Below are 14,548 nucleotides of genomic sequence, written 5' to 3'. Positions count from 1 at the left end.
GTGCCAAGGCATTCCCACCCAAACTGGAGAGGATGTGCAGAGACCCTAAGAAGGGAATGAGCTTGATTTGTTTGAGGGCTAGAAAAAAAAGGCCAATGTGTGAGGATCAGAGTGAACAGGGGAGAGACTGATAATATTTGATGAGGTTTGAGGGTGTAGGGTTAAACTTGAGCAGGGCCTGGAAGCCTTGATAAAGAATTTGGTGGTTTATACTTGACTGGTAGCAGTGGAAATGAAAGAAAAGTAATACCGAGCTATGTTGGACTGTCTAGGACAGCTAGGTGAAGAAGTCAAGAGAGTTGTCAGGCTTAAATATATAAATTCAAATATGATTGGCTTGGTATGATTCATTGGAATAACTTGCCAAGTTGTTTAGGCACTGAACAAATAAATGTTCATAGTGTGAAGGGTTGAGGAGTCTATCAAGGAAATGGTCAAGGGATCTGAGAATGATCAGCCAGTGATCGGGAGGGGTTCCTAACACTTCTTTGACGTAATGAAGGACATCTTAAATACCATTGCAGCCTGAAAGGAATGACCTAGAGTTGTATGAACAACAGCTGGAAAAAATTAAGTATTCAGAAGGTAGATAGAGGTATAAGAATTACACTTTCCATGTGCATATTGTTTTACAGATTACAAAGTCTTTAGGAAATCAACTTGATCTTCATAAAGAGCTCTCTGAAGTAGATTGGAGACAGGAATTTTAGGGAGGTCAGCATTATTAAAAGGTGAGGAAACTTGAGGATATTCAAGTACATAATCATTGAATGACATGAATTCACAACATCTGACTTTACTTGCATTGCTTTACCTATCACAGTATGTTAATGCAAAGATGATCAGAAATTTAAATTTTAGTAGAAAAACTGAAATATGTATCCTTATTAAAACAGTACAAAAGACGTATTTGTAAATTTGTATTATAGTTATTAGTACTATTCCAAAGGTTTCAGAGTGTTTTGAAGACACAGAGGAGAATGAGATTGACTTTGGCTGAGACAATCAGAGGTTTTGTTTTGTTTAGAAAATGTGTACTCTTTCCTCACTCGCTAATTTTTATTATTTTCTTGGTTGCTCTGCGTGTTTAAAGTACTACATACGCAGCTTTGAAATACGCCCTTTTATTTTACACCCAATACTCACGTGTTTATTTCTGCTACCGTATTTTATTCTTGTGTTGCCACCCAATCCAGTGGAGACTCAGCAGTAATAGCTAACAAATGAACAATTCTGTGCCAGGCACTGTGGTAAGGGTTTTGTAAAAATTGACTTGTTTAATTCTTAACATCAACTCTCGGAGGTGGGAGCATTACTTTATAAATTGGTGTTTTCTGCTATTCCAAACCTGATGTAGAGAAAGAACCATGTTGAAAGAAAGGGTCATTATAAGGCATACTCACTTGCACTTCAGGATCAATTTAAACCCTAAATAAAGTAGTTGGATTTTTTGGGTCACATTATGTACTACTTATCATAGTTTTCTTTAAGAGAAGAAGCCAAGTTGGTATATGTACTAACCTGAGAAGTAAAGTAAGTCTAAGCTATGTAACATGAATGAATAAAGTAGCAATACTCTAAATGTCTGTTTTATGATTATAGTGATAGTATGTAATAATCATGAATGGTTATACATTTTAAAAAACTACTTAACTCACTTTGCATAATAAAAAGATTCCTCAATAAAGAGATGTTTGCTTAATTTTAAAGTATGGAGGAATGAGAAATATCTATAAAACTTAATCATTTGTTTAGTTAGTTTTCATTCCTGTATTTTCTTGGAGTGAAAGAGATATGTTGCTTACTGTGGAAATGAATACAGACAGCATCTGTCGTCTGAGGATCTCAGAGTGCTTTTCAAATAGTATCTCATGAGTCCTCACAGCCCTTTGGTGAGGTAGGTAGGTGGCAAGTATTATTATCTTCATTTTACAGATGGAGAAATTGAAGCCACCAGAGGGTTAAATGATTTATGTATAGTCCCACCAACCCGATATAGAGGCAGCCTGAGCTACTTAAATGAGAATATTATATTTTAGGAGGATTTCGTAGTAAAAAATCATTAACCCCTTTGCTATTGTATTTTACACAGATTAACTATTAGAACAAATATGTTAGCTTTAAAATGTCCACATGGAATTTTTTTAATCCTTTCTTTAGAAATAGAAAACATTATAATACTCTTTCCCCCTCCCCCCAATTTTTAGGTCAGCAGCAAGGACAAGATGGAGTAAAGGTCCAACAAGCCACGATAGCTCCTGTAACTGTAGCAGTTGGAGGAATTGCTAACGCAACGATAGGTGCTGTTAGTCCTGACCAACTCACACAAGTGCATTTGCAGCAAGGCCAGCAAGCTTCTGATCAAGAGGTGCAGCCTGGCAAGAGGCTTCGAAGAGTTGCCTGTTCCTGTCCTAATTGTAGGGAAGGAGAAGGAAGGTAAATGCTCTATTACCAACTTTATCTCTCTGGAAGGCATGAAATAGTTAAAACCAAGCCATTGGCTGGGTACTTGGATCACTAGAATGTCACTAGCTTTGTAGCGCAAAGTTGAGATACAGTGCCGTTAAGACAGGCATTAAATTGAGCTAGTCGAGGAATGGAGTTTTAGTGGTCTTCTACCATGTACCTTATACTTTTTTATAATGGTTTTCTTGTTTTGTTTATTATGGAAAAATTTTAATTTTATTGATATAAAATTCACATACCATACAATTCCCTCAGTCTACATTTCATTGGTTTTTAGTATGTTCCCATAGCTGTGCATCCATCATCACAACTTTAGAACATTTTCATCACCTGGAGAAGAAACCCCTATGTTTTTGTTTGTTTGTTTTTTAAGATTTTATTTATTAGAGAGTGAGCGAGAGAGAGAGCATGGGGTGGAGGGGCAGGGGGAGAGGGAGAAGCAGACTCCCCGCTGAGCAGGGAGCCCGATGCGGGACTTGATCCCAGGACCCTGGGATCATGACCTGAGCCGAAGGCAGTTGCTTAACCGACTGAGCCACCCAGGTGCCCGAAACCCCTGTATTCTTTAGCCATCACCTCACCCCCTTGTCCCCCAATCCTCCCAGCTTTAGGCAACCATTGAAGAAATTTCTGTCATGCACTTGCCATTCTGGGCATGCACATAAATGGAATCATACAGTGTGTGATTTTTTTGTGACTGGTTTCAGTTACGTAGCATCATATTTTTAAGGTTTATCCATATTACAGCATGTATTAGGTATTGGTACCTCATTTTTTAATTGAACAACTAACATTCCATTGTATGGATACATAGTATTTTACTTATCCATTTATCAGTTGGTGGACGCTTAGAGTTTTTCCACCTGTTGGCTACTGTGCTGCTATAAACATTATACAAATTTTGGTGTGGATATAGGTTTTCATTTGTCTTGAGTGTATAGTTAGGAATGCAATTAATGGTCCATATAGTAACTCTAAGTCTAACCACTTGAGGAACTGCCAGACTATTTTCCAAAGTACCTGTACTGTTTTACATTCCCACCAGCAGTGTAGAAGGGTTCCAGTTGTTGCCAGCACTTGTTATAATTTGGCTTTTTGATTACAGCTTTCTTAGTGTGTGTGAAGCGGTATCTCAGTATGGTTTTAAATTGCATTTTCCTGATGACTTCATTATTCAAGTGTGTTTTCTTGTGCTTATTGGCTGTTTGTATATCTTCTTTGGAGAAATGTCTATTAAGATCTTCTGCTCATTTCATCTTTTTTTTTTTAAAGAGGGGCGTCTGTGTGATTGTGTTGGTGGAGCATCCAACTCTTGTTTCAGCTCAGGTCATGATGTCAGGGTACTGAGATCGAGCCCCTTGTGGAGCTCCATTCTCAGCGGGGAGTCTGCCATAGGATTTCTCTCCCTCTCCCCCTCCGCCTGCTTGGGCATTCTCTTTCTCACTAAAATGAATGAATGAATCTTTTAAAAAGAAAGGAAAAGAAAAGATTTTTTTGCCCATTTTAAGTTAGATTTTTTAATTAGATTTAAATTAAATTGTAATAGCTCTTTATATATTCTAGATACAAGTCCCTTATCAATTAAATGATTTGCTCATATTTTCTTCTAATCTGAGAGTTGTCTTTTTACTTTCTTGGTAGTGACAGAGACAGTTGTAATTCCATGTGAATTTTAGAATCAGCTTGCCAGTTTCTACAAAGAAGGCAGATGGGATTCTGATGGGGGTGGTATGGAGTCTTTAGATCAGCTTGAGGAGTATTGCCGACTCAACAGTATTCTGATCCCTTTACATGGTATGTGTTTTTCTGTTTATTTAGATCTTTGATTTCCGATGACATTATTTTGTAGTTTTCAGAGTGTAAGTTTTGTACTTGTTTTGTTAAATTTATTCCTAAGTATTTTATTCTTTTTGAGGCTATTGTAAGTGAAAACTTTTTCTTTATTGTTCATTAAAAAGTGTATAGAAATACAGTTAATTTTTGTTTATTGATCTTGTATCCTACAACCTTACCGAACTCTGTTTATTAGTTCTTACAGTTTTTTAGTGGATTCATTAGGGTTTTTCTATATGTAAGATCATGTCATCTGCAAATAGAGATAGTTTTACTTCATCCTCTCCACTCTGGATGATTTTTATTTCTCTTTCTTACCTAATTGTTCTGTCCAGACCTATAGTATAACATTGAATAGAAGTAGCAAAAGTGGACATCCTTGTTTTGTTCCTGATCTTAGGGGAAAAGGGTCCAGTCTTTTCACCGTTAAGTATGATATTAGCTCTGAGCTTTTCATATATGTCCTTAATTAAGAAAGCTCCCTTCCATTCTTACTTCATTGTGCTTGTTTGTCATGAAAGGTTGTTGGATTTTGTCAGATGCTTTTCTGCATCTGTTGAGATGATCACGTAGTTTGTTTTTTATTCTGTCAGTATGGTGTGTTATATTAATTGATTGTGGGATATTAAAGTACTTTTGCATTTGTGGAATAAACCCAGAACTTAGTCATGGTACATAATTCTTTATGTATTGCTATATTCCGTTTGCTGGTATTTTATTAAGGATTTTTGCATGTGTGTTCATGAGAGATAATTGGTTTGTAGTTTTCTTATAACGTCTTTGTCTTTTGGTAAGGGTAATACGAGCCTCATAGAAGGAGTTGGGAAGTGTTCCCTCCAGTTTCATTTTTTGAAAAAGTTTGTGAAGAACTGGTAATAATTCTTTAAATGTTTTGTTTAATTCACCAGTGAAACTGTCTAGGTCCTGGGCTTTTCTTATGGGTATTTTTATTTTACTATTAATGCAATCTCTTTACTGTAAGGGTTTTTTCTGATTGATTGATTGATTGTTCTTAAGTCAGTTTTGGTACTTTGTGTCTTTTGGGGAATTTATCCATCTCATCTAAGTTATTTAGGTAATCGGCATGCAGTTATTCTTGGTATTCTTTTATAACTCTTTTAATTTCTGTAAGGTTAATAATGAGTCTTCTTTTATTTCAGATTCTAGTAATTTGTGTCTTCTCCTTTTTTTTCTTGGTCAGTCTACCTAAAGGCTTGTTCAATTTTGTTGATCTTTTGAAAAATCAAGTCACATCAGCTTTTGGTTTCATTGATTTTTCTGTTTCTGTATTCTCAATTTCATTAGTTCCTGCTCTATTCTTTATTATTTCCTTCCATTTGTTTTGTTTTAGATTTAATTTGCTTTTTCCATTGTCTTAAGATGCAAGGTTATTGTTTTAAGATCTTTTTAATGTAGGCATTTACAGCTATAAATGTCTCTCTAGGTATTGCTTTTCATGTGTCCCTTGAATTTTGGTATGATGTATCTTCATTCATATCAAAGCATTTCCCGCTTTTTCTTTGGATTTCTTTTTTGACCCACTGGTTATTTAGGAGTGTATTGTTTAATTTCTAGATATCTGTGTGTTTTCCAGTTTCCTCCTGTAATTGATTTCTAGTTTCATGACACTGTGGTCAGAAAACATACTTTGCATTATTTCTGTCTTTTATTGAGGTTTGTTTCATGGCCTCATGTATGATTTATCTTGGGAGAACATTTTATGTGCACTTACAAAAAATGTGTATTTGCTACTGTTTGGTGCAGTGTCTTACGGATGTCTGTTAAGTTTATGAAGTCTTTTATCTAGTCTTCGTTTCCTTGTTGCTTTTCTGCCTAATTGATTTACTTTAATCTCCCTGTATCTTTCTGTCTTTGAATGTGAACTATGTCACCTGTAGACAGCATGTAGTTGGATCTTGTTTTTTTGTTTTGTTTTGTTTTTTTAAGATTGATTTATTAGAGAGACAGAGTGAGCATGAGTGTTGGGGGAGGGGCAGAGGGAGAGAATCTTCAAGCAGACTCCTACTCCCTGCTGAGTTTGGAGCTCCGTGCCGGATAGAGATTCAGATGACCCATGAGATCATGACCTGAGCCAAAATCAAGAGTCAAATGGGTGCTTAACCATCTGAGCCATTCAGGTGCCCCCCTTTTTTTTTTTTTAATCCGTCTGGCAAAATGTGTTTTGTGATTGGATTGTATGATCCATTTACATTTGATGTTATTGATATGGTTGAATTTATGTCTCTCATTTTGCTTTTTTGTTTTTTGTGTCTCATGTCTTTTTCTCTCTTCATCCTTAACTGTTCTCTTTTGCATTACGTGAATATAGTATAGTACTTTAATTTGTAAAGTAGCATTTTAATTTTGTTAATGATTTTTTCACTATTTTATTTTGAGTTATTTCCATAGTAGTTGCTCTTGACCTTACCATATATGTCTTGTCATATTCAGCTTAAGGTTAATAGTAACTTAATTCCAATGAATTATAGAAATGTTATTTCTTTATAGGTCTATTCCCTTTTACTTCTTTTTGTGATGTTATTATTATATATTATGTAATATCATGTAATATTATGTATATTGTTATAATACATATTATATCTGTGTTATAGATCCAACAAGACATTGTTATAAATTTTTACCTTATATAATGCTGTGTCTTTAAAAGAAGATGATAGGCCAGAGGGATATCAGGATCACCAAGAATAATTTGGAGGTTGCCAAGGATTTGTTTTAAAGTGTTTTCATGTCTGACCAAGAACTCTTGATATTTTGGGGAGGGGAAGGAGCCAAGAAGTTTCTTTTTCTTTTTTTTTTTTTTAAAGATTTTATTTATTTATTTGACAGAGAGAGACAGCCAGCTAGAGAGGGAACACAAGCAGGGGGAGTGGGAGAGGAAGAAGCAGGCTCATAGCAGAGGAGCCTGACGTGGGGCTCGATCCCATAACGCCGGGATCACGCCCTGAGCCGAAGGCAGACGCTTAACCGCTGTGCCACCCAGGTGCCCCAAGAAGTTTCGAAAGTATATCACTTTTGCTATGTTAATTTTATCACTAGTTCTTTTTATTTGTTCCTGATATTTGAGTTCCTTCCTGGCATCATTTTCTTAGCCCACTACAGCTTTGCTCCCACCTCTCTGTTTTGTGCTATTACGGCAAATGTATTAATATATACATTTCTATAATGTGTATTTTAATGTTATGGGCTTGACAATACATTTTATACATATTGTTTTATAAAATTACTTTTAAAATCGGATAAGAGAAGAAACAGGCACTTACACTGGCCTCTATAATTACATAATTACCCTTGCTGGTGCTCTTTTGTTTCTTTGTGTGCATTTGAATAACTTTCTGGGTTGGGTTGATGCAACCTGAAGAACTTCTTTAGTTTAGTTTCTTGCAAAGCGGGTCTGCTCAAAACAAATTGTCTGTGTTTGTTTATCTGGAAATATCTTTATAATACCTTCATTTTTTAAAGGTAGTTTTGCTGGATAGAGTCGTCTTGTTTCAGTTTTTTCTCTTTAGTGCTTTGCACATGTTTTCATCCTGCCTTATGACCTCCATTGTTCTGCTGAGAAATCAGTTCTTTTACTGTGGTTCCCTTTAAGTGAGGAGTTATTTTTCCTTTACTGTTTTCAAGATTTTGGCTTTGGGTTTCAGGATTTTTAGTATATAAAGTGTCTATTTGCAGATCTGTGCAGTTAGACTACTTGGAGTTTGTTGAGCTTCCCGCATGTGTACATCCATGTTTTTCAGTAAGTTTAATAAGTTTGCAGACATTATTTCTTTGAGTATTTTCTGCTGCATTCTCTTCCCTCTCTCCCTTCCCCTCCTCTCCTCTGCTTCCTTCCCTCTTTACTTTGATAAAGAGGCACCCTGTTCATTTTCCTTTGTTCTTTTTCTCGTCTGTTTTTGGATTGCATAATCTCTATTAATCAGTGTTGAATTTTGCTGTTTCTTCTTTTGAATCCCTGTAGTAAATTTTTCATTTCACTTGTACTTCTCATCTCCACAATTTCCCATTGGTTTTTTTTTTTTAATCATTTGTAACTCTTCTTTGATATTTTCCATTTGATGTGACATTGTCATTATACTTTGCTTCTTTAATCATGGTGTCCTTTAGTTCTTTAAACATATTTATTAATGGCTACTTTGAAGTCTTGTTAAATTTGTTCACTGTCATAGTTTCACTTGCTTTTTTTTTTTTAGTGTATGGGTCATATTCCCCTATTTTTTTTTGGCACATCTCATATTTTTCGTTGGAAACTGGATGGTTTAATATATTGTAGCAACTTAGTATTGCCTCCCCTGCCTTTCCCCACCCCTGGCTTATTGTTATTGTTTGCTTGCTTATTTAGTGACTGGCTGGGTTATTTTGGTGAACGCCCCCTAATCCCCCATGAAGCGTGTTGCTCCTCAGTGGATGCAGAATTGGGTATGCTTAGTGATCCTGGATGACAGTGGTTTGGGCAGGGATCTTTGACTGTCCTGTCTCTGACCACACCCAGCTATTAAACTCCACTAATTGTCAGCTGATTGCTCTATTGTTTTCAACAGTACTCTGTAATATATATTACTGTATAGACTGATCTATTCAGATTCTTCTTAAGGACTAGATCAACAGGTCTGTGCTTGAGATTTATTCTGACTCTGGAGGGCTACCCAGCTGCCTCTTTTCTCCCTTCTTTCTGACAGCCTAGTCAGCCTATAGTTTTGCCTGTTTCTCCAAAGTATTTATTAGTCTCCCCGCATTTGTGTTTTGCAGCAGTGTCCGCTGTTTTTAAGAGCTCCCTTAGGCACACACTTTTTCACACTTTGTTTGCAAATGAATTCAATTCCTTTGGGAAGAGATTTGGAGTTCTGTTTTATGCTGTGTTCTCTCTCTGTCCAAGATCTCTTTGTCATGGCTCCTGAACTTGGGGTTGGGGTAGTGGCACATTTCTCTCTGAGTGGCATCCCTGCTCTAGTTGCTGAGTGTTTGGTGGTAAGGGAGCAGCAGTAGCTTCAGGTTTTCTTGGCTTGCCTCTACTGACTTGGAAGTTCTAATGTATACACTAAAAATGAGCTGAATCAAGGATGATCTGTACTGCAGTATTCTCATTGTGCCCTATCCAAGGCAGAGCCAAGGCCTCAGGAGTTGGGTTTGGGTGGAAGAAGAGAGTTCCCTACCTGTCAGCCATACTTGCCTGGAACTTAGCCTCAGCAATAGATAACTGGGGGTAGAATGAGAAATTCTGACATCTTGCCTATTCCTGGGGAGATAACCCTCCAACTGGGAGGTGAGAAAAGGAAACCCTTGCTCTCGGCTGCACCAGTCTAGAGTGTTTCTATGTCAAAGGAGGTGACAGGGCAGAGGGAGAGAGGGTTGGGTTTTGGTTCAAATACCACAGACCCTCACTATTCTTATTTTTATTTTCTTGAATATCTATTTATTTATGTGCTGTATGCTTATAGAACCATTTCTAGAGACTGTACATGGTATTTGTTATGTTTGTTTTTTTATAATTTTCATTGGGAAGTAGGCCCATGGAGCTCTTCAAGCTGTCTTGCTAGAAGTGAAACTCTGAACCTTACTTTTTTAAATGGGGATTACCATTCTTTGGGTATTTGGAGAAAAATTTTCAAGTGTCTTAAAAAGCTTGGATTTTTTTTTCCCCAAGGGAAGAGCCTATTAGGGAAGGAACTTGAAGTCCATGGTAGAACATGAACTCTGTGGGATAAACATGTTTTCATAGCAGTTTTGAGTTTAGTACATAACCCTTTTTTTCACTGAAATTTTTCTGATTTTTAACTACAGTTGTGGCATCATGATTTTAAAAACCCATTCAGAAATGCATCATTTAAGAACCTTGATTCCCTTTTATTTTTCTGTAATTACAAGTTTGGTGTTTGGGAGTGTAATTAACATTTGATTTTTGTTTTTGTTAGAGGCAGTAATGAACCAGGAAAAAAGAAACAGCATATCTGTCATATTGAAGGATGTGGAAAAGTTTATGGCAAAACATCTCACCTACGAGCACATCTTCGCTGGCATACTGGAGAAAGACCTTTTGTATGCAATTGGATGTTTTGTGGCAAGAGATTCACAAGGAGTGATGAGCTTCAGAGACATAGAAGAACCCATACAGGTTAGTTGTTTATTTTAGGGCCTGGACATTTTACTTCTTTTCTAGTGTTTAGATGAAAATTATAGGATAGTTTAGCTATCAAATTGGAAATATGCAAATTAAAGACAATTCACTTTAGCGATTTTATGAAAGATGTTTAAGATCAAAATTTTTTACCTCATTTGTGAGATATATTTAATTCTATTTTTTTTGGTAAGGTTTATCAGCATAATTACGCTAACATGAAATATATTCATTTCCATTTGCTTATCTTGTTGTATTAGTAGGTTGAATTCCATGTATTAGTTTTTGTCAGTATTTAAATAGGCGAAGAGAGTTGAATTATGATGTTATTGGTGACCTTTATTAGTTTTTGGGTTTTTTTTTTACAATTTAGAAAATTGACTAAAGAGTCAAGAATAATATAACAAATATATACCTCTCACTTAGAACTGACAGCTGTTAATACATTTGTTATTTTTTAATAAGATAAATTATACAAAGTTGACATTATCTTTGTCCTCTCAAAGATAATAGCTACCATGAATTTAAAGTGTAAGAAATTACAATGTTAAGGGGCTTGCTTTTTAAAATTAATTAATTTTTCTTTGAAGTATAGTTGACATATGTTAGTTTCAGGTGTACAACACAGTGATTTGACATTTGTATACATTATGAGATGCTCACCACAATAAATACTGTCACTGTACAAGGTTATGACTGTATTCTCTGTGCTGTACTTTACATCCCTGTGACTTATTTATTTTCTAACTGTAAGTTTGTGCCTTTTAATCCCCTTCACCTGTTTTGCCCGTCTCTCCACCCCACTTCCTTCTGGCAAATACCAGTTTGTTCTCTGGATTTATGAGTCTGTTTCTGTTTTGTTTGTTCATTTGTTTTATTCTTTAGATTACACATATATGTGAAATCATATGGTATTTGTCTTCGGTCTAACTTATTTCACTTAGCATAGTGTCCTCTGGTTTCATCCATCTTTTGCAAAAGGCAAGATTTCATTCTTTTTTTTTGGCTGAGTAATACTCCGTTGTCGGTCTATACCACATCTTCTTTATTCATTTATCTGTCAGTGGACACTTGGGTTGTTTCCAGATCTTGGCTATTGTAAATAATGCTGTAGTAAATTTAGGGGAGCATATGTCTTTTCAAGTCTCAGTGTTCCTTTTCTTCCCAGAAGAGGAATTACTGAATTGTATGGTGTTTCTGTATTAGTTTGTTAAGGAACTTCTGTATTATATTCCACGGTGGCTACGCCAGTTTACATGCCCGCCGAAAGTGCACAAGGATTCCCTTTTTTTGACATCCTCACCAACAAGGTTTTTTTTTTTTTGTCTTCTTGATACCAGTCATTCTGACAGTTGTTTTGATTTGCATTCCCTTGATGATTAGTGATGTTGAACATATTTTCATGTATCTGTTGGCCATTTCTATGTTGTCTTTGGAAGAATGTCTATTCTTGTCCTCTGCCCATTTTTTAATCAGATTGTTTGGTTTTTTGGTGTTAAATTGTATGAATTCTTTATATTTTTAGATATGTCATTTACAAATATTTAAGGGGACTCTTTGCCTTATCCCTTGTTCTAATCCCCAGGAGAACCATATTTAATTTTGTAACTGTTTTTGCATTTGTATTCTTCCTGTGATGATTGTTATATATCTCAATATGCTTATATTGTTACTGATATATCAATATTAGACACTCTCTTGATTTCTTGCATTGAGAGTTAAGAATTTACCTCACTTTACACCATCTGACAATATTCAAATTTTTTTAACTGAGTGCAGGCCTGACACTCTCTTGACTCACCATTCTGTGGTACAGATATTAGCATGTATGTCCTTCCTTCCGCATTGTTTCCCCTCTTAACTTCTCTTACATTAATTTTACTGTCTCTCCTCTCTTTCTCTTGTTGTTAAAACATTTACTTTCTCTCCAATAAGCCCTGTTCCTTTTTTTAGTAGCTTAGTTCTTTTTTTTTTTTTTCCAAGATTTTATTTATTTATTTGAGAGAGAGCATAAGTGGGGGTAGGTTAGGGGGAGGAGCGAAGGGGCAGAGGGAGAGGGAGAAGCAGGCTTCCTGCTTCCCTTCAGGGCTGGGGCTTGATCCCACACTCGCCCCAGTGATCATGACCTGAGCGGAAGGCAGACCCTAAACCAACTGAGCCACCCAGGCACCCCAGTAGCTTAGTTTTAAAAGTAGAAAACCAATAAACAATAATGATGTTATGACTCTGTGATGTGATGCGTGTGATTACAAAACCTTTCCTGTTTTTTCTCGAAGTTTCTAGTTGCCTTTTCCCCCTTCCATTGGCTAACTTTATCACCTCCTTTGTTATTTTGCCTTTTCAAGAATTATATCCGCTCCATCCAATTTTTCCTTTTCCTTGGAGGTTCCACCTTTCTAAGCAGTCTGATTCTTCTCTAAGGCTGCTGTGTAGGTATAATCTTCAGACTTCTCTTCCTGCTGTATTGGTTTTGACCCAGTGTTCTCAAGATCTCCTGCCTTCATTTTTCTTGGTTTACTTGGTTGCTGGAAAACATTCTGAAATGCTTCCTACAGTAAAGCTCTAGGAAGTAAATTGGTCTGAAAGTGTCTTTATATCGCTTTCCAACTTAGTAGATGGCTTGGTTAATACAGAATTTTAGGTTGAGAATGAGACTGAAAATATTAGTGTCATTGTTTTCTTGCATCTGTTTTACTAATATGAAGTCCATTTCTTCCCTTTTTGTAGGTGACCTAATTTTCCCCTGTTAACTTTTAAGAGCTTATTTACTTATTTATTTATATTTTTACTTTGAAATAATTTTACATTTACAGAAGAAGTTGTAAAGATGGTATAGAGAGTTCATATATCCCCTTCATGCAGCTTCCTCTAATACTGCACCTCTTCCACAATCCACATCATTTATGAAAACTAAGATGTTAACATTGGTATAATACTAATAATTGAATTACTCACTTTTCCACAAATAATACTTTTTCTGTTCCAGGATTCAATCCAGCATACCACATTGCATTTATTTATTATAGCTGTTTAGTCTCCTGTAATCTGAAATTTCCTTACTCTCTCTTTTTTTTTTTTTTTACTTATTCTTTCTGTTGTTGTTATTGTCTGGTTTTTCTTATCTTGGCAGTTTTGAAAGTTAGGTACTTTGTAGAATATCCTTCAATCTGGGTTTGTTTTCTCATGATTAGGCTGAGATTATGAATTGTTGTTAGGAAGAATATCACAGACATCATTGCCCTTCTTCATTTCATCATATCAGGAAGTAGACGATGTCAGTGTGTCTTATTGCTGGTGAATTGGTTAAGATTGTGCATACCAGGTTATCTCCGCTGTGAAGTTACTGTTTTCTGCTTTCCATACACTGTTTATTAAAAGCAAGTCACTAAGGTCCAGTCTACACTAAAGGAGCAGTAAAGTAAGCTCCACCTCTTGGAGGGAGGAGAGGCAAAGAATTTATGGATGTACTGTAAAACAACAATTGTAATTAGTAAATATGTGGGGCGGGGTGGAGAGGGCAGATTCTTTGAGTCTATGCAAATATCCTGTTTCTCTGTAAAGAAAATTCCAGTGTTTCCCTTTCAGCATTCCTCATTGTTTCTTGCCTATAGCAATTACTTTTTTGTTTTGAAGGTCATTTTCTGTTTCCCTCTTTGCTTTGTACAGTTTTTAGTTTTTAATTTTGTGGAAGGATGATTTATACCTTCTTCCCCAATTATTTGTTAATTTAATCATTTATTTATAATCCAGTATGGACCCATGAGTATTTTATTTTTTGGGTTATAATTCAATATTCTTATTATTTTCTTGCTCAAATTATTCCATCTTTGGCCATTTGGAAGTTGTTTTAGATTGCCTCCTCTGTCCTTTTGACATACTCCTATTCTGGTTTTTTTGTTTTAACTGTACGAGCTTCTGTTAATCTTTATGTTCTTTTAATTTCGTAATTATTTATGTTGCATAGTTTTTCATTTATTGTGCAAACTGGTTGGACTCTTCAACTCTGGATTCTCCCCCATCCCCTTCCTACCCACCCCCCATTCTCCCTTTTTTATTCTGTGTTCTTTTTGCAGTCTTACTTTGTGTAAGTTGAACTCCCTATATTGATTTTTTTTG

The 14,548-nt window shown here is 35.8% G+C and overlaps 1 protein-coding gene across 2 annotated transcripts in view; it reads left to right on the top strand.

The window, feature by feature from the left end:
• SP4 (Sp4 transcription factor) overlaps positions 1–14,548 on the top strand; it is an 80,197-nt gene that overhangs the window by 45,003 nt on the left and 20,646 nt on the right. The window contains exons 4-5 of one of the 2 annotated variants that reach the window (XM_045793068.2): positions 2,208–2,436; positions 10,230–10,429. In XM_045793068.2, coding sequence (XP_045649024.1) covers positions 2,208–2,436; positions 10,230–10,429 — 429 coding nt within the window. The remainder of the gene's footprint in view (positions 1–2,207; positions 2,437–10,229; positions 10,430–14,548) is intronic. The other variant, XM_045793070.2, reaches the window with a different exon arrangement.

Source organism: Ursus americanus, chromosome 3 (assembly GCF_024610735.1).
Source record: "Ursus americanus isolate L20-20 chromosome 3, mUrsAme1.1.p, whole genome shotgun sequence".
In the NCBI taxonomy this organism is placed as follows: domain Eukaryota; kingdom Metazoa; phylum Chordata; class Mammalia; order Carnivora; family Ursidae; genus Ursus; species Ursus americanus.
The sequence above is the reverse complement of the archived record's forward strand: the minus strand, read 5'-3'. Positions and strand labels throughout refer to the sequence as shown.